This window comes from Pseudophryne corroboree, chromosome 7 (assembly GCF_028390025.1).
Source record: "Pseudophryne corroboree isolate aPseCor3 chromosome 7, aPseCor3.hap2, whole genome shotgun sequence".
NCBI lineage: Eukaryota > Metazoa > Chordata > Amphibia > Anura > Myobatrachidae > Pseudophryne > Pseudophryne corroboree.
The window spans coordinates 348128339-348148951 of NC_086450.1; the positions used below are offsets into that span (position 1 = coordinate 348128339).

The 20613-nt window shown below is 50.8% G+C and overlaps 1 protein-coding gene across 1 annotated transcript in view; it reads right to left on the reverse strand.

Moving 5' to 3' along the window:
* The window catches only part of LOC134945246 (cytochrome b-c1 complex subunit 2, mitochondrial), a 49453-nt gene extending 29824 nt beyond the window's left edge, over window positions 1-19629 (reverse strand). The window contains exon 1 of the mRNA XM_063934418.1: window positions 19411-19629. Coding sequence (XP_063790488.1) covers window positions 19411-19446 — 36 coding nt within the window. The 5' untranslated portion in view covers window positions 19447-19629. The remainder of the gene's footprint in view (window positions 1-19410) is intronic.
* Window positions 19630-20613: the final 984 nt, after the last annotated feature.

Genomic DNA, 20613 nt, shown 5'->3' on the forward strand with positions numbered 1-20613 from the left:
ACATAAACCGACTGGTACCCCCACGGTGTCACTAGCGCGTCCACAGCTATTGCCTGAGGGTCCCTTGACCTGGCGCAATATCTAGTTTTTTGTTTAGGCGGGACGCCATCATGTCCACCTGTGGCCTTTCCCAACGGTTTACCAACAGTTGGAAGACTTCTGGATGAAGTCCCCACTCTCCCGGGTGTCGGTCGTGTCTGCTGAGGAAGTCTGCTTCCCAGTTGTCCACTCCCGGAATGAACACTGCTGACAGTGCTAAGACGTGATTTTCCGTCCATCGGAGAATCCTTGTGGCTTCTGCCATCGCCATCCTGCTTCTTGTGCCGCCCTGTCGGTTTACATGGGCGACTGCCGTGATGTTGTCTGACTGGATCAGTACCGGCTGGTTTTGAAGCAGGGGTTTTGCCTGACTTAGGGCATTGTAAATGGCCCTTAGTTCCAGAATATTTATGTGTAGGGACGACTCCTGACTTGACCAAAGTCCTTGGAAGTCTCTTCCCTGTGTGACTGCCCCCCCAGCCTCGAAGGCTGGCATCCGTGGTTACCAGGACCCAGTCCTGTATGCCGATTCTGCGGCCCTCTTGAAGATGAGCACTCTGCAGCCACCACAGTAGAGATACCCTGGTCCTTGGAGACAGGGTTATCAGCCGATGCATCTGAAGATGCGATCCCGACCACTTGTTCAAGAGGTCCCACTAAAAGGTTCTTGTATGGAACCTGCCGAATGGAATTTTGCTTCGTAAGAAGCTACCATTTTTCCCAGGACTCGTGTGCAGTGATGCACCGATACCTGTTTTGGTTTCAGGAGGTCTCTGACTAGAGATGACAGCTCCTTGGCTTTCTCCTGCAGGAGAAACACTTTTTTCTGTTCTGTGTCCAGAACCATCCCCAGGAACAGTAGGCGTGTGGTAGGAACCAGCTGTGACTTTGGAACGTATAGAATCCATCCGTGCTGATGTAGCACTTCCCGAGATAGTGCTACTCCGACCAACAACTGCTCCTTGGACCTCGCCTTTATAAGGAGATCGTCCAAGTACGGGATAATTAAAACTCCCTTTTTTCGAAGGAGTATCATCATTTCTGCCATTACTTTGGTAAAGACCCTCGGTGCCGTGGACGGTCCAAACGGCAGTGTTTGGAATTGGTAATGGCAATCCTGTACCACAAATCTGAGGTACTCCTGATGAGGATGGTAAATGGGGACATGTAGGTAAGCATCCTTGATGTCCAGGGATACCATGTAATCCGCCCCCTCCAGGCTTGCAATAACCGCCCTGAGCGATTCCATCTTGAACTTGAATTTTTTAATGTATGTGTTCAAGGATTTCAAATTTAAAATGGGTCTCACCGAACCGTCCGGTTTCGGTACCACAACCAGTGTGGAATAGTAACCCCGTCCTTGTTGAAGTAGGGGCACCTTGACTATCACCTGCTGGGAATACAGCTTGTGAATTGCCTCTAGCACAGCCTCCCTGCCTGAGGGAGTTGTCGGCAAGGCAGATTTGAGGAAACGGCGGGGGGGAGACGCCTCGAATTCCAGCTTGTACCCCTGAGATACTACTTGAAGGATCCAGGGATCCACCTGTGAGCGAGCCCACTGATCGATGAAATTTTTGAGGCGGCCCCCCACCGTACCTGGCTATGCCTGTGGAGCCCCCGCGTCATGCGGTGGACTCAGAGGAAGCGGTGTTTTGATTCTGGGAACTGGCTGACTGGTGCAGCTTTTTCCTTTGACCCGCTTGCTTTTCTGAAGCCGAAAGGACTGTACCTAATACAGTGCTTTTCTTAGGCTGTGAGGAAACCCGAGGTAAAATTTTTTTATCCCAGCTGTTGCTGTGGATACGAGGTCCCAGAGACCATCCCCAAACAATTCCTCACCCTTATAAGGCTCTATGTGCCTTTTAAAGTCAGCATCACCTGTCCAGTGTCGGGTCTCTAATACCCTCCTGACAGAATGGACATTGCATTAATTCTGGATGCCAGCCGGCAAAATATCCCTCTGTGCATCCCTCATATATAAGACGACGTCTTATTGTTTGAAAGGGTTACAGACCACGCTGCAGCAGCACTATCTGCAGGTCTCAGTCTAGAACCTGAGTGTGTAAATACAGACTTCAGGATAGCCTCCTGCTTTTTATCAGCAGGCTCCTTCAAAGTGGCCGTATCCTAAGACGGCAGTGCCACCTTTTTTGACAAACGTGTGAGCGCCTTATCCACCCTAGGGGATATCTCCCAGCGTAACTTATCCTCTGGCGGGAAAGGGTACGCCATCAGTAACTTTTTAGAAATTACCAGTTTCTTATCGGGGGAACCCACGCTTTTTCACACACTTCATTCACTCATCTGATGGGGGAACAAAACACTGGCTGCTTTTTCTCCCCAAACATAAAACCCCTTTTATGTGGTACTCGGGTTAATGTCAGAAATGTGTAACACATTTTTCATTGCCGAGATCATGTAACGGATGTTCCTAGTGGATTGTGTATATGTCTCAACCTCGTCGACACTGGAGTCAGACTCCGTGTCGACATCTGTGTCTGCCATCTGAGGTAACGGGCGTTTTTTGAGCCCCTGATGGCCTTTGAGACGCCTGGGCAGGCGCGGGCTGAGAAGCCGGCTGTCCCACAGCTGTTACGTCATCCAGCCTTTTATGTAAGGAGTTGACATTGTCGGTTAATACCTTCCACCTATCCATCCACTCTGGTGTCTGCCCCACAGGGGGCGACATCCCATTTATCGGCCTCTGCTCCGCCTCCACGTAACCTTCCTCATCCAACATGTCGACACAGCCGTACCGACACACCGCACACACACAGGGAATGCTCTGACTGAGGACAGGACCCCACAAAGTCCTTTGGGGAGACAGAAAGAGTGTATGCCAGCACACACCAGAGCGCTATATAGTGCAGGGATTAACATAACTGAGTGATTTTTCCCCCAATAGCTGCTTGTATACACATATTGCGCCTAAATTTAGTGCCCCCCCTCTCTTTTTAACCCTTTGAGCCTGAAAACTACAGGGGAGAGCCTGGGGAGCTGTCTTCCAGCTGCACTGTGAAGAAAAAATGGCGCCAGTGTGCTGAGGAAGATAGCCCCGCCCCTTTTTCGGCAGACTTTTCTCCCGCTTTTTTCATGGATTCTGGCAGGGGTAATTTATCACATATATAGCCCTGGGACTATATATTGTGATGATTTGCCAGCCAAGGTGTTTATATTGCTGCTCAGGGCGCCACCCCCCCCAGCACCCTGCACCCATCAGTGACCGGAGTGTGAGGTGTGCATGAGGAGCAATGGCGCACAGCTGCAGTGCTGTGCGCTACCTTGTTGAAGACCGAGGTCTTCTGCCGCTGATTTTCCGGACCACTTCTTGCTTCTGGCTCTGTAAGGGGGACGGCGGCGCGGCTCCGGGACCGAACGATCAAGGTCGGGTCCTGTGTTCGATCCCTCTGGAGCTAATGGTGTCCAGTAGCCTAAGAAGCCCAAGCTACCACCAGTCAGGTAGGTTCGCTTCTTCTCCCCTTAGTCCCTCGCTGCAGTGAGTCTGTTGCCAGCAGATCTCACTGTAAAATAAAAAACCTAAAATATACTTTCTTTCTAGGAGCTCAGGAGAGCCCCTAGTGTGCATCCAGCTCAGCCGGGCACAAGATTCTAACTGAGGTCTGGAGGAGGGTCATAGTGGGAGGAGCCAGTGCACACCAGGTAGTCCTAAAGCTTTCTTTAGTTGTGCCCAGTCTCCTGCGGAGCCGCTATTCCCCATGGTCCTTACGGAGTCCCAGCATCCACTTAGGACGTCAGAGAAACATCGATAGCAACCATTGATGGATATCCCACCGTTGGCTATTCCTACAGTAAAGCAACTGCTGGACCATATAGGTATAACTACATGCAATAAGGAAAGTTTACACTATACACAAAAAAATATATTTATTGTGCCATGTATGCCAATGTGACCTTTATATACCTTTGGTACATGTCCCAATTAATAATTTGGCATCATATACATCAGGGACACATACTGAAATACAGATACTCTGCACACCTCACATATGCTCATCCTGCTGCAGAGTACCCGACTTCCAACGCTGTATACAGAAGACCCCACTTAAGAAGGTGAGCAATAACTGACTAATTAAGCTAACTGGAAACTTCCAATTACTTAGTCAGTCTTCAGGGCTGGTGCCGCCACTGTCCCAGAGCAAGTCCCAAAGATTTTCCCCAAATTTAACGCTTTTAGGAAAAAAAGAAAGATTTATGTTCTTACCTGGGTAAAATCTTTTTCTTCAAGTCCATAGGGGGCACAGGGAGAGATGCTGGGTATAGGGTGGCTGAGGACAGAGTCCAGGCACCAAAGAGTTACAGAATTTTTCCCCAGCAGCCTTCAGTCCTCCTCTCTCCTATACCCTGCCCGTTGACAGCGGCCTGCAAGTTTTTAGTTAGCAAGACGCGGCAGGAGCGAGGAAAAGAGGAAGGAAGACCATCACACAGAGAGAGCCACACACTGCCATCAACTGTATACACCCACTAAAAGAGGAACAATGCCTAGCAAGACAGGTGCGTGGAGAGGGCCCTGTGCCCCCTATGGACTGGAAGAAAAAGATTTACCCAGGTAAGATCATAAATCTTATTTTCTTCGTCGTCCGCACAGGGAGAAACGCTGGGGCATTAAAAAACAAACAAAAAACAAACAAAAAAAACTGTCCACTCAAGTGTAAACGCTCCTGGACTGCGCCAAGAACACAACACCTGAAAGCGGTGTCCTGGGACGCAAAAGTGTCAAAGGCATAAAACCTGACAGAAGTGGCAGCAGTAGACCACGTAGCTGCCTTGCAGAGCTGTACAGCCGAGGCGCCCCGGCTAGCAGCCCAAGAAGGACCAACAGAACGAGTGGAATGGGGCGTAACCTCCTCATGCCGGACAGTCAAATGGAGCCATCGAGCTATATAGACTTTCGCAGCAGGCCATCCCCGCTTGTGAGAGTCTCAGAGGACAGACTCCATCCTACGGAGGTCCTTAGTCCAGCCTACATAAATTCGGAGAGCCCGCACCATATCTAGGGTAGCCTCCGAAGCCGAGGAGGCAGAAAAAGTCAGAACCACAATTTCCCGATTGATGTGGAAACGGGAAACTACCTTAGCAAGTGACCTAACCGAGTCTGCAGGACAACACAATCCGAATGGAACACCAGAAAAGGGGAGCGTCAGAATAAGGCGCTGGATGTCAGAGACACGTCGAGCTGACGAAGTAGCCAGAAGAAATACCGCTTTCCACATGAGTTAAGCTCAACCTTGTCCAGCGGTTCAAATGGCGCCGACTGAAGAATCCGAAGAACCAACGATAAGTCCCACAGAGAAACCGGTGGCACAAATGGAGGTTGTAGAGTTAGCACACCCTGCAAATAGGTCCTAACGTCCAGCAAGTGAGCCAGCCGACGTTAGAAGAGGACAGAAAGGGCAGAAACCTGAACCTTAAGTGAGGAAAGGATAAGGCCTAGATAAAGCCCCAACTGGAGAAATGCCAAAAGCTGTGAAAGACGGAAAGACTGCGGACTAAACTGCCGCTGTGAACACCAAGCAAAGAAAGCCTTTCAGACTCTGATAAACTCGGAATTAAGATGATTTCCTAGCCCGAAGCATGTTAGAGATAACCCTCTGAGAAAAGCTTCTCTCTCTCAGGACGGATGTCTCAAGAGCCACGCTGTCAAAGCCAATTTGTCGAGATCCGGATGCAGACACAGGCCATGGAACAGAAGATTCGGACGCCGCGGAAGACGGAGAGGAGAATCGATGGAGATGCTCTGTAGATCTGCGTACCAACCGCGACGAGGCCAGTCTGGGGCAATGAGAATCACTGTGCCCCCTTCCAGCTTGAACTTGCGAAGTACCCGCAGCAGCATTGAGATCGGAGGAAAGAAATCTACCAGTGGAAACTCCCATGGAACTGTTAAGGCGTCCACCAAGAAGGCTGCAGGATCTCGTGCGAGCACAGAACCTTGGAACCTGGTGCAGAGACGCCATCATGTCGATGTCTGGAAGCCCCCAGTGACGAACCAGCAACTGAAAGACCTCCGGATGAAGGGCCCATTCTCAGAAACGCACGTCCTGGCGACTGAGGAAGTCCGCTTCCCAGTTGAGGACTCCTGGCATGAATATTGGCGACAGTGCAGAAAGATGCCACTCCGCCCAATGGAAGATGTGCGTTTCTTCTCGCATGGCCCCGTGACTGCGGGAGCCGGCCCTGTTGATTTATGTAAGCGACTTTGGTTGCGTTGTCTGACTGAATTTTGACTGGTTAACCCCGAAGGAGAGATTGCATCACTAGAAGGGCTCTGTATGGCCCAGAGCTTAAGGACATTGATGGGAAGCCTGCTTTCCTGGGCAGTCCAACGTCCTTGGAATGTATGTTGGTAGGAGACTGCACCCCATCCTTGCAGGCTGGCATCCGTGGTGAGCAGAAACCAATCCTGGATCAAAAAGAGGCGTCCCTGATCCAGGTTGGACTGAAGAAGCAACCACAAGAGGGAGTACCGCACCTCTCTAGACCCGACAATGGACTGTGTAGATTGGAGCCATTCCATTCGGACAGCACTTCCAACTGAAGAGCCTGCGAATTAAACTGCGCGTACTCTACCATGTCGAAAGTGGCAACCTTGGACGTCAGAACGTGCATACAAGCCTGTATGGACACTCTGCAGTGAAGGAGAAAATGTTGAATCGTGGATTGCAGAGCTCGAATTTTGTCCTCTGGGAGGAAGATGCGTTGGAGCCATAAATTGAGCAGGGCTCCCAAATGCATCATCTCCTGTGAAGGCACTAAGGATGATTTGTGCCAAATTTATCTTCCAGCCGTGAGATTGTAGAAGATTCACCGTAAGGTGAATATGTTGAAGTAGCACCTCCTGCGACTGGGCCACGAGGAGCAGGTCGTCCAAATAAGGAAGGACCCGTACATCTCTGCGATGTACTCTGGCTACCATGACTTTCGTAAAAACACGAGGTGCCATTGACAACCCGAACAGCAATGCCTGAAATGGTTAATGGTCCTGTTGAATGGCAAACCTGAGGAACAATTGATTACGGGCCCAAATGGGAATATGTAAAATAGGCATCCTGAATGTCCAGGGATGCCAGAAAGTCCCCTGGCTCCATGGCGAGGATAATCGTACAGAGGGACTACATGCAGAACTTGGAAATTCGCAGAGCCCTGTTCAACGACTTTAAATTGAGGATAGGGCGGTAAGAGCCATCCGGCTTACGAACCAGAAACAGCGTTGAATAAAACCCCCGTCCTCTCTGGGACTGAGGAACCGGGAAAATGACATTGGAGGCCAGAAAGTAACTAACAGGTTCTTGTAGAGCTTCTGCTTTCCCCGAATCTGCTGGGATACCTGTGGAGAAGAACCGGAGATGAGGACGCTTCCAAAAGGATATTGCGTACCCTTGACAAAAGATGTCCCTGACCCAAGTGTCCGACGTGGTCTCCAGCCATAACGGGGCAAACCGCAGAAGTCGGCCTCCCACCCTGGGGTCTCTCGGCAGGCTTCTCAGTCTGCTTGGGAGCTGGTCGTCTGGTGGCCCATGGCTGTTTAGCACGGGGCTTAGCTCGCTTGGATGGGGCCTGGTATCTCGAGGAAGCCTGACCTTTTGCCCTGCGGGCGAAAGGAATTAAAGATAGTTCTGGCCTTGGACAGAGCTGCCGAAGGTAAGAAGGTGGCTTTGGCCTCCGCTAAAGTCGTGACAATCTTGTCCACACCCTGCCTAAAGAGAGCATCTCCAGAAAAGGGAAGAGCCTGCTTCGAGTTGGCATCATGCCATGACCTGAGCGCCTGTATAGCAGCTATAGTTGTGCTGCCGTTACCTTGGAGGTTAGGACTCCGGTATCCATGGCCGCTTCTCCCAAATAGGTACTAGCCTTTTTAATATTGATGACGTATGCAAGCAATTCTCGTCTACTAGTACCAGACTAAAGTCCCTTTTTCTTCCCGTTCTGCCCAGCTATCGATGCCCTGGCCTCAGCCTGGGTTGCCACGGCCAGGAGGAGCAACCGTCCCAGCATGTGAATAGGCCGTTCTCAGGAAAGCTTCCAACTTCCGATCTGTAAGATCTTTTAGGGAAGACATGTCCAGAATAGGAAGGACCTTACCAATCTGGCTACATGGGCATCCACTGGTGGAGGGGATACCCACTTAGCACGCTCCTTAGGAGGCAGCAGGTAAAAGGAAGCCATGCGCTTAGGTACATGAAAGCGTTTAGTGGGCTCAGCCCACGCAACCTCTAAGGCAGCCTTGTCCAAACTGTAGCCCCCCAGCTGTTGAGAAACTACACATCCCAGCATGCCCTGACACAGCTTTAGCATTCCCTGACAGCAAAACTGTTTCTGGGCATGCTGGGATATGTAGTTTCACAACAGCTGGAGTGCCGCAGTTTGGACATGCCTGCTCTAAGGGATCCTCCAACTGAGCGAAGGAAGGAAACTGAGTTGACTCCTTTTTCTGTCGTTTAAACAACAGAGCCTTATCTGTAGTTGGTGGATACGAGTCTTTAATTTGAATTGAATTTGAAGTACTGACCTGACCGCTCGAAGGTTCCAGATCAGTTAGAGAAATAGATTCTTCCATAACTGAAGACTCCAGGTCAGAATTACCCGACCCAGTTTCTTCCAGGTCCCAAACAGACTCGGGGTCGGACTGGGCCTGTGAAGTAAAACTATCACAGGCAGGTAACCTATACGTAGCAGGCCTGCCCCTTTCTAAGAGCTGTTGAACAGAAGCTGACATCTGTGTTAAGCCCTGCACCGGCTGAGTAAAAGACTGCATCCAAGGTGGTTCTACCTGTGGAATCTGAGGTTGAAAAGAAGTGGCCTCACCTGCGTGGGCTCAGCTGGCAGCGGAGCTGGAGTCACCAGGCGATCTACTAGTTAAGACATTACCTTTGTCAATGTCGGCGCCAAAACCAGTTCAGGAGAGGGTGTCGGCTGTACCAGAGTCACATTCTTAGATGACGTGAAGCAGCAGACACATAAGCCAGGCATTCCCAACCATGGTCCTCAAAGCACACTAACAGTGCCGGTTTTAGGGATATCCAGGCGAAATAAAGGATGCCTACTTACACGTCCCGATATATATCCTCCTTATCAGGCCTTCCTAAGATTTGCAGTGCAGGATTGTCATTGCCAATTTCAAACGTTGCCTTTGGGCTTTCCACGGCCCCGAGGGTTTTCACCAAGGTAATGGCGGAAATTATGGTACTCCTTTGCAAGCAAGGGGTCACAATTATACCGTACTTGGACAATCTCCTGATAAAGGCGAGATCAAAGGAACAGTTGCTAAGAGAGAATCTGTAGCCACAGGTATCACAATAGGTTGATTTATGTGAAACGAAGAAACCACCTTCGGCAGAAATTGTTGACGAGTCCTCAATTCCACATGTAAAAATAAGATTTTACTTACATGGTAAATCTATTTCTCGTAGTCTGTAGTGGATGCTGGGGACTCCGTAAGGACCATGGGGAATAGACGGGCTCCGCAGGAGACATGGGCACTTTAAGAATGAATTTAGATTCTGGTGTGCTCTGGCTCCTCCCTCTATGTCCCTCCTCCAGACCTCAGTTAGAGAAACTGGTCCCGGAAGAGCCGACAGTACAAGGAAAGGATTTTGGGAATCCAGGGCAAGACTCATACCAGCCACACCGTATAACTTGTGATAACTTTACCCAGTTAACAGTATGAACAACAACAGAGCATCAGATCAACCCTGATGCAACTATAACATAACCCTTATTTAAGCATCAACTATATACAAGCATTGCAGAAGAAGTCCGCACTTGGGACGGGCGCCCAGCATCCACTAAAGACTACGAGAAATAGATTTACTGTGTAAGTAAAATCTTATTTTCTCCAACGTCCTAGTGGATGCTGGGGACTCCGTAAGGACCATGGGGATTATACCAAAGCTCCCAAACGGGCGGGAGAGTGCGGATGACTCTGCAGCACCGATTGAGCAAACACAAGGTCCTCCTCAGCCAGGGTATCAAACTTGTAGAACTTTGCAAAGGTGTTTGAACCTGACCAAGTAGACGCTCGGCAAAGCTGTAATGCTGAGACCCCTCGGGCAGCCGCCCAAGAAGAGCCCACCTTCCTTGTGGAATGGGCCATAACTGATTTAGGCAGCGGCAACCCAGCCGCAGAATGAGCCTGCTGAATCGTGTTACAGATCCAGCAAGCAATAGTTTGCTTTGAAGCAGGCGCCCCAAGCTTGTTGGAGGCATACAGGATAAACAAAGATTCTGTTTTCCCGACCTTAGCCATTCTGGCTACATAAGCCTTCAAAGCCCTGACCACATCCAGTGACTCGGAATCCTTCAAGTCAGTAGTAGTCACAGGCACCACAATAGGTTGGTTTATATGAAAGGATGAAACCACTTTCGGCAGAAATTGTGGGCGGGTCCGCAATTCTGCTCTATCCGCATGGAAAACCAGATAAGGGCTTTTATGTGACAAAGCCGCCAATTCTGACACATGCCTAGCCGAAGCCAAGGCTAATAGCATGACCACCTTCCACGTGAGATATTTCAATTCCACCGTCTTGAGTGGTTCAAACCAGTGTGATTTCAGGAAACTCAACACCACGTTAAGATCCCAAGGTGCCACTGGAGGCACAAAAGGGGGCTGAATATGCGCTTATTTCGACGCCATAAAATCCCCCCCATCTAGGCTGGAGATCACAGCTCGAAGAGATTCCATCTTGAACTTGAAATTTTTCAAGTATGGATTGAGGGATTTTAGGTTCAGAATCGGTCTGACCGAGCCGTCCGGCTTCGGCACGACCAAGAGGCTCGAATAGAACCCTTCCCCCCGTTGGGACGGGGGAACCGGCACAATGACCCTCTATTGACACAGCTTTTGTATCGCAGCCTCTACTACTACCCTTTCTGGAAGAGAAACTGGCAAGGCCGACTTGAAAAAGCGGCGGGGGGGGGGGGGGGGCATCTCCTGAAACGCCAGTTTGTACCCTTGGGACACTATGTCCAAGACCCAAGGATCCAGGGCCGATTGAAACCAGACCTGACTGAGGAATCGGAGACGGCCCCCCCACCGGCACGGACTCCCGCAGGGGAGCCCCAGCGTCATGCGGTGGACTTAGTAGAGGCGGGGGATGACTTTTGGTCCTGGGTGCCAGACACGGCAGGTGACCTCTTTCCCCTTCCACTACCCTTTGAAGCGAGGAAGGACGAGCCTTTTCCTTTCTTGTATTTATTAGGCCGAAAGGACTGCGTCTGATAATGGGGCGCCTTTTTCTGTTGAGTGGGAATATAAGGAAGAAAAGACGACTTACCCGCAGTAGCGGTAGACACCAGGTCAGCAAGGCCTTCACCAAACAAGACACTACCTTTAAAAGGAAGAGCTTACATAGCTTTCTTGGAGTCGGCATCAGCATTCCATTGATGAATCCACAGCGCCCTCCTGGCCGAGACCGCCATGGCATTGGCTCTGGATCCCAAGAGGCTAATATCCCTCGCCGCATCCTTTAAGTAATCTGCAGCATCCTTGATATAACCAAGAGTCAAAAGAATGTTATCCTTATCAAGGGTATCCATATCAGAAGCTAAATTATCAGCCCACTTAGCAACAGCACTACTCACCCACACCGACGCCATAGCAGGTCCGAGTAATGCACCAGTAGTAACGAAAATGGCCTTCAATGTCGTCTCCTGCTTGCGATCCGCCTGATCTTTGAGGGCAGCTGTGTCAGGAGACGGAAGTGCCACCTTTTTGGAGAATCGGGATAGAGCCTTGTCCAGATTTGGAGGCGACTCCCATTTTTTTCCTGTCGTCAGAGGGGAAAGGAGATGCCATAAAAATTCTCTTGGGAATCTGCCACCTTTTGTCAGGCGACTCTCAAGCCTTTTCACAAAGAGCGTTCAGTTCATGAGAGGAGGGAAACTTCACCTCAGGCTTTTTCCCTTTAAATAAACAAACCCTTGTATCTGGAACAGGAGGTTCCTCAGAAATATGCAAAACATCTTTAATAGCCACAATCATGTACTGAATACTCTTAACCACCTTTGGATGTAAAGTAGCCTCATTGAAATAGACACTGGAATCAGAGTCTGTGTCGGTATCTGTATCTGCCATCTGGGTAAATGAACGTTTGTGACCCTGAGGGGGTCTGTACCTGAGACAAAGCGTCATCCATGGATTTTCTCCATGTTTGTGTCTGAGAATCAGATTTATCCAGCCTCTTAGACAATAAAGCCACATGTGCATTCAGTGTACTCAACATATTCACCCAATCAGCAGTCGGCTATGCCGACAGTCACTCCCAAACCCTTTTCTGCGCCCCCAGTAACTTCCTCCGGGGAGGAACACTCAGCCTCCGACATGTCGACACGTACTACCAACACACCCACACCGGCCAAAATAAAGGGGACAGACCCACAGGGAAGCCTGTAGAGAGAACACAGAGGGAGTATGCCAGCTCACACCCCAGCGCCCATATACTACAAATAATATATGGTGTTTGCGCTGTAATACACATATAACGCACCAAAATTGCATGTGCTCCCCCCCCCCCCGTTTCGCTCCCTTGTTACTTGCAAGGAGCTTGGAGGTCCGGCCCAGCGTCTCTGCAGCGGCTGTGGAGAGAGAAAACGGCGCTGGTAAGCTGTGCGGCTAAGCCCCGCCCCTTCCCGGCGCGCTGTAGTCCCGCTCAAATTTGAATTCTTTATACTGGCGGGGGTATCGTATATGGTGCCCGGGCACCGAATATGCCTTGTACCAGTGCAAAAAAGCCTTCAGCAACTGCTGCCCAGGGCGCTCCCCCCCAGCGCCCAGCACCCTGTGAGTGCCGTTGGTGTGTGGGAGCATGGATCGCAGCGCGACCGCTGCGCTGTACCTCCATCACTGAAGTCTTCTGCAGTCTGAAGCCTTCTGTTCTTCTAATACTCACCCGGCTTCTCTCTTCTGGCTTCTGTGAGGGGGGTGACGGCGCGGCTCCGGGAACAAGCAGCTAGGCACACCAAGGGATCAAACCCTCTGGAGCTAATGGTGTCCAGTAGCCTAAGAAGCAGAGCCTTTGAACTAAGAAGAAGTAGGTCTGACTTCTCTCCACTCAATCCCACGATGCAGAGAGCCTGTAGCCAGCAGGTCTCCCTGAAAATAAAAAACCTAACAAAAGTCTTTCCAGAGAAACTCAGTAGAGCTCCCCTAGAGTGTGTCCAGTCACTCCTGGGCACAGAATCTAACTGAGGTCTGGAGGAGGGGCATAGAGGGAGGAGCCAGTTCACACCCAGTCAAAGTCTTTTTAGTGTGCCCATGTCTCCTGCGGATCCAGATTATACCCCATGGTCTTTTCGGAGTCCCCAGCATCCTCTAGGACATAAGAGAAAGCATCTTAGCCTCACCATTCAAACATGATCTGGTCTAACCTATTCTCAAAAAAATGAACCTCGACCCTTCATCGCTCACTAGCTACTGCCCATCTCTCTTCTCCCATTCGCCTCCAAACTACTTAAACGACTTGTCGACAGCTGTCTCACAAGCTACCTCTTTTACAACTCCATCCTTGATCCACTACAATCTGGCTTTCACCCACTCCACCAAGACTGCCTTGGTGAAGAGTCACCCATGACCTGCTTCTGGCCAAATCCAGGGTCCATTTCTCTCTGCTCATCCTTCTGGACCTCTCTGCTGCCTTTGACACTGTGCATCATCCTCTCCTCCTCCGCACACTCCAAAACGTTGGTCTCTCTAACACTGTGCTTGAATGGTTTACCTCTTACCTCACTAACCGCTCTCTGTGTCTGCCTCCAGCACCACCTCACACCCTTCCATCCTTGCTGTCCCTCAGGGTTCTGTCCTAGGACCCCCTTCTGTTCTCCCTGTACACCTCTTTCCTGGGTGCTATCATTAACTCCTTTGGTTTTCAACACCACCTCTATGCTGATGACACACAACTCTACCTCTCCTGGTCTGCCCTCTCTCAGGTTTCCAGCTGCCTCTCCGCATCTCCTCCTGGATGTCTGAGCGCTCGCTGAAGATGGACAAAACTGAACTCATTATCTTTCCAGATATCTTGGCATCTTTCTGCCAGAGCCACAACCCCCACCAATATTTCTATCACTTTTGACAACACCATCACCTCCCACGTTCCCCAACTCCGCTGCTTGGGCATCACTCTTGACTCCTCCCTCTCCTTTGCACCCCACATCCAAGCTCTGGCGCAATACTGTCAGTTCCAGCTATGCAACATTGCTCACATCAGGCCATTTCTCTCCCAGAGTGCAACTAAACTTATCCACTCACTGGTCATCTTACGACTCGACTACTGTGATGTTCTCCTCACTAGTTCACTTGCTCCTCTCCAATCTGTCCTCAATTCTGCAGCTAGGCTTATCTTCCTCTCCCGCTGCTCTACATCTGCCAATCCCCTTCGACAAAATCTACACTGGCTCCCATTCACCTACAGAATCCTCTTCAAACTCCTCACCCTCACATACAAGGCCATTTCTAATTCCACTGCTCCCTACATTTCCAACCTCCTCTCCCTTCATACTCCCTCCAGCCTCCTACGGTCGGCCAATGACCATCGCCTCGCCTCTGCCCTTGTCACTTCTTCCCATGCTCAAGTTCAAGATTTTGCGCGTTCTGCACCCCTTCAGTGGAACGCGCTCCCCCACTCCATTAGACTCTCCCCGACCTTGCAAAGCTTCAAACAAACACTAAAAACCCACCTATTAACCAAAGCGTACCCTTCTGATGCATAACCTAGTCCTGAGGCTGCTCCTCCATCCCCCTGCCTCATGCCTTGAACATCTCTGCTTTGCTTACATACTGCCATCAGGCTACCTCCCGCTTGCACCTCATGTCATCTGTCTGTCGCCCCTTGCCACTAGATTGCTAGCTTCTCAGAGCAGGGCCCTCTTTCTTCTGGTTGTTAAAGCCCTCTTCTCGACATATTTCACTCACAGCTCTCTCCTACTCAGCGACCATCTTTACCCGCTTTTTCTCCTGCTGGTAAAGGCTCATCTCTATCTGTTGCCATCAGCCACAAGCATTACGATTACTCCCTCGCTAATTACATCCTAGCTGTATTATGTTTTGAGAATTGTGGTGCTCTTTGTTACCTGTACTCTATTTTTGTTATTTATTTACTGTAATGCTAAGTTTGGTCTCCCTGCACTGTCCTTTGTACGGCGCTGTGAAACACTTGTGGAGATTATAAATGAAATGTCATAATAAAATCAGACACACTCAACATGCACAAACTCTTAATGCACAGAAAACGGGGTGTGGAGGTAATAAATGATACTCAACAACCCAGCCACCAAGTAGCAGGAAGGAGCAGGCGAAGAACCAGGCTGCAGGAGCGAGGAACTGGAGAGAGAAAAGCGGAGGGTCCCTCTCCTTCTGAAACTGGAGCAGCAATAAGCCTAAAATGGCTGCCCAGCGGTCTGAGGGAGGAGAACAGAAAAAGGAGGGGACAGCCCCTAGGAAGCCAGTTACCAATGTAAAAGCGACCCCCAGGGGTGGGGGAGGGTCTACAGGCAAGGACTCCTTCCCCACTCAGAAGACAGGACACCAGGTACGCAGCGCTGTGTCTGTCGCTAATGTCCTCGTGGTCTAGTGACTGAGCGCAGCAACCTGGGCTTGCACTGCACCTGCACTCTCATCAGCGGGATGGATCGCCACCTTGTCGCGGCTCCCTGAAGCCAGGGAGATGGTCTACTCACCCTCCAGTCCCCGGTTGCGGCATGTGTGCTGCTTCCTGGAGTTCCACAGCGGCAGTCACTGACCCAGACGCCGGTGCTGCTGCCACCGCCAGGGCTGGGCGGAGGCGCAACTACGCAGAGCTACTCAAGAGAATCCAGAAACTAACTGGAAGCTAAGTTTAGCTCCCACCGCGTACCAAAGAAAAAAAAACCCAACAACAACAACAACAACAACAACTGGCGGGTCGCAGTCGGCGCGCAGGGTGGCGATCCATCCCGCTGATGAGAGTGCAGGTGCAGTGCAACCCACACCCAGCGTTTCTCCCTGTGCCTCCTCGTGGACGACAAAGAAAATCATATTCGTTCTGGGTATGCAAGACAAAAGACACTGCAATTTCTATAGAAATCCCTGTGTCCCATTTTCTGTCCTGCAATTAAATACTAAAACCCAGTGGCTGTGGGAAGAACCCCACACCACAGGGATTTTTTAAACTTCCCGACGGCAGTTAGATCCCCCCTTTAGTCTCACACAAAGAGAACACATATCACATTAATCAGAGCAGTCTCGGGAAGTAAGCTATGTTGCATTGCGATTAAGACACATTCAGTGAAAAAAATGTTCAGTGTGGCCGAGTCGTGGCAAGCGTTTCACACCGCATGCCGTATTGAGGCTACATGTATGTACGTATCTTTATGCATTGGTGGGGTATAATTAAGTTATTATAATTAACTTAAAATACAAATGACACTACTGTACTGGCTCCTTGGTCAGTAATTATGCCTCCTAAATTCCCACACAAGTGCCACTGGGAACTGCCATGGCAGGGCATCCCCATACCCGCAAATGATACAAACTCAAAGCATGTATATAAATAACAAACCAAAGAAAATGTAATAAAAAAATAAAACACAATAATCAGTAGTAGTCACTATGTCAGTATCGGTTATGCATGACGCACACATCAAACTGTGGACCAATCAAATCTGGCAGCAGGAACATAATGGAAGCAAATTATTATAGCCAGGCAAGCCCTACATAGGAAACAGTTACATGCCATAAAATAATGGTCACGAATTACAAACATATCTAACAAACAGTACAGTACTTCTCAAGTGAATGCAGCTAAAAATGCCTAACCAAGTGACCATTGACATAGCTCAAATGATCCACATCAGTATAAGACAACCCCAATGTACCCAACCTCAGTAAACAGATATCTGCAACTGCTTTCATGAACGGGATGCAGTTAATATGCCGGTGGTCAGGATACAAACGCCAGAAACCCGACAGCAGATAATGCCAACACCCATAGAGTGGGAATAGAACCTATGGCGAGCACAGCATGCCCGCCAGGGGACTCTGCACTCACCCTGCTGTCGGCCGGGATGCCGTTGTCGGTATACTGGCATCCCAGCCGTCGGTAATAGGCCCTACACACTGGCCGATTTTCTGAAAGATATGAACGATCTCGTTCATAAATGAACGAGAACTCGTTCATATCTTTCAGTGTGGAGACTCCAGCGATGAACGATGCGCGGCCCCGCACTCGTTCATCGCTGGTCTCCCGTCGGCTGTGCATGCAGGCCAATATGGACGATCTCGTCCATATTCGCCTGCACTTCAATGCAGCCGCGTGACGGGGGATTGAAGAAACTTCACTCCCCCCGTCACTGCCCCCCCCGCCGCTGGGTCGCTCGTCGGCCGTATCGGCCGTCGGGCACCTCAGCGGCGCATCGTGATATGTGTAGGGCCCTTAAGTCATACTGAACCCTAAAGAACAGATGCTTGTGAAGAATTAATCCACTCTGTTTTCAGCAGGATCTCCCTAGTCGTCATACCCTAAATATTTACACTTTATAGATGGTTCTTTAAACATAAAATTTGTAATTAAAGCAAATACCAAAATCTCTAGTTGTGCTAAAGCTGACCTAGAACTTGTGTTTGGTATCATGTATGTCACAGGCTCTTAAGTTACACAGGGGGGTCGATTCAATTCGGCAATTTAAGAATAGCGCCGGGAATTAGCTCCCGACGCTATTCAATTCAGCCGCTAGTGACCCGCAATTGTCGGGAATTCTTCTCTCATCCCCGGGGGATGAGAGAAGAAACCAGACAAAAGTGCTGCCTCGCGGCTGGCGCGAGGCTGATTCTGTCGGGAATCAGCCTCGCGCCGGGGAGTTAAGTCGGAGAATGCCCGTTCTCCTGACAATTCAACCTGTTTAGTCTGCGAGAAAGGGCCATCGCCGACCTAACTGGAGCTGAATTGAATAGCGTCGAGAGCTAATTCCCGGCGCTATTCTTAAATTGCCGAATTGAATCGACCCCAGTGGCACATACACATCACACCTGGGGGAGGGCTCAGGAAGGTTTACAATTTGTTTATTCACTTCAGTAGTTCAGAGGTTTTCAACTCTACTCCTCAAATATCCCTGGAGGGTAAGGGCAGGGTAGATGCTAGATTCAAGTGGCCTAAGGGACCGTTTACGTCAGAGGCACGACACAAGGGGGAGGAGCTAGGCCAGCAGGATAGTTCCTCTACTATCCACGCCACCAACTATTACCTTTAGTAATCAGGTGGCGAGCGAAGTGGAGCGAGCCACCGAGCCCAAAGCGAGGGGGTACTTTTTGGGTACCCTGTTCGCCCGTAGCTCCTGCCCCGGTGACGCGTCTCCTCCCCTAGTGACATCAGAAGGTCCCTTCTCCCACTCCGATTTAGAACCAACCGTAAGGGCAGTGGCACCAGTGGCCCTCAATGGAGAATAAGGACAGCGACACCAGGGACTAAAAACAGTGGGCAAGGGCAGAGACAGCAGGGACTGTCAGCAAAAGGTAAGGGCAGCGACAGCAGGGACTGTCAGCAAAAGGTAAGGGCAGCGACAGCAGGGACTGTCAGCGGGATGTGATGTAGTTATGAGACCAGCAGTCAGGAGACCGCCGGTCACAATACCGACCCGTAAATCCCGCCCACACGAAATCCCAACGGTCAGCATGCCGACAAACAGGATCTATTCCCAATCTTGCTCGCCACTGAGCCCGCAAGGGGCTTCGTTGCACTTATTCCCGCTGGCATTTTGCGGCCAGGATCCTGGCCGCCGTTAACAACCCCAACCCAGCAGAAGTTAAGGACAGTGACACTGGGGACTGTCAGCGGAGGGTACGGGCGGGTGGTCTTCAGTATGCCAACTGACGGGATCCCGGCGCACAGTATACCGGCGCAGGAATCCCGACACTTATTCTCCCTCGTGGACAGTGACACGAGGGACTGTCAACAGAATGTGACGGCAGTGGCACCAAGGACTGTGAGTGGACAGTAAGGGAAGTGACATCAGGAACTGTCAGCGGAGGATATGGCCAGTGGGGACTGTTAGCGGAGGGTAAGGGCAGCAGGTATACACCAGCCATGTATAAGGAAGGACGATACAGTGTAGTGAGCAGGTCATACAGGAGGGCAGGGAGGTGACCTTCACAAGCACCCTGCCATACACACTCACTGCAGGCACTGCAGCCCCGGATACAGCGCCCCGGCATCACGGTCCCGGCCTGTCAGTGAGGGTGCGGGGTGTCCTGGGTGCAGATATGAGGGGAGGCCGCTGGAATATGGAGATACTTCCTATCCCTGACTGCTAACTGCCTGAGGCCCGAGCGGCGACAGCGGGGCACACGTACGGGGTGACGGGACAAGAGGCGAGGACATGGATCCTTACAGAGAGGTACCGGGCGCCGGGGGTGACGAGCCTCATCGTGACCGCTCTCTCCTTCAGCAACAGTGCGGGCAGGAAGTTACAATGGCCGCGTCCGCTTACCCGGCATGCACAGCGCCGCCCCTTAACCCTCCCGCTGCCAGTGCCCGCCTACTTGGTGAGAGTCCGCTCCCTCCAGCACTCAGCGAGAGAGGGAAAGGACGGTGTCATGTAGCATATCTCCCTCCCAACAGGACCCTTTCCAGGAGCGACACAATGCTCTGCTCCTGGACTTCCCTCTTAATATATGCTTGCTATCACGTGTACTGAACTAGTAAATGATAAGACAGGTGTTTCACTACAGGTGAAGTCCAGGAGCAGCGCATTGTGTCCCTCCTGGAGGGGGTCATGTTGGGAGATATGATCTGTAGAGCTGGGATGGGACGGTAGTATCATGTAGGGCTTGGATGAGAAGGTGTCATGTAGGGATGGGACCAGGGCCGGGGCAAGGTCTCTATGTACCCTAGGCAAAAGCTTCAACCCGGTGCCCCCTTACCTGCAACCCCCCTGCAGGAGGTGCATCAGGGCTATGAGGAGCAGCCGTGAAGGTGCCCCTCAGGAGCTATAGTTACATCCGCATCCTATGTGCCTTCACATGGCTTGATGTTACTCATTTCGGCACAGAGGAAACACTGAGACACTATGTGGAACAGCCTGATAGTGGTAGCTGCACTTGATTAGACCCGCAGCAGCAGCCAGCGCAGTGTAAAAGGAGGAGGCCGCATACAGAGACATCCTTCAGTTATTTGCTAGATTAATTCAGTGGCGCCGCCCAAGAGCTGGCGCCCCCCAAGAGCTGGCGCCCCTAGGCAACTGCCTAAAACTACCTAATGGTAGAGCCGGCCCTGGATGGGACTGAACGAAAACATCGTTTAAACAGTGTTTCTCTGACGTCCTAGTGGATGCTGGGAACTCCGTAAGGACCATGGGGAATAGCGGGCTCCGAAGGAGGCTGGGCACTCTAGAAAGATTTATGACTACCTGGTGTGCACTGGCTCCTCCCACTATGACCCTCCTCCAAGCCTCAGTTAGATTTTGTGCCCGGCCGAGGTTGGATGCACACTAGGGGCTCTCCTGAGCCTTTAGAAAGAAAGATAGAAATTAGGTTTTTTATTTTCAGTGAGACCTGCTGGCAACAGGCTCACTGCAGCGAGGGACTAAGGGGAG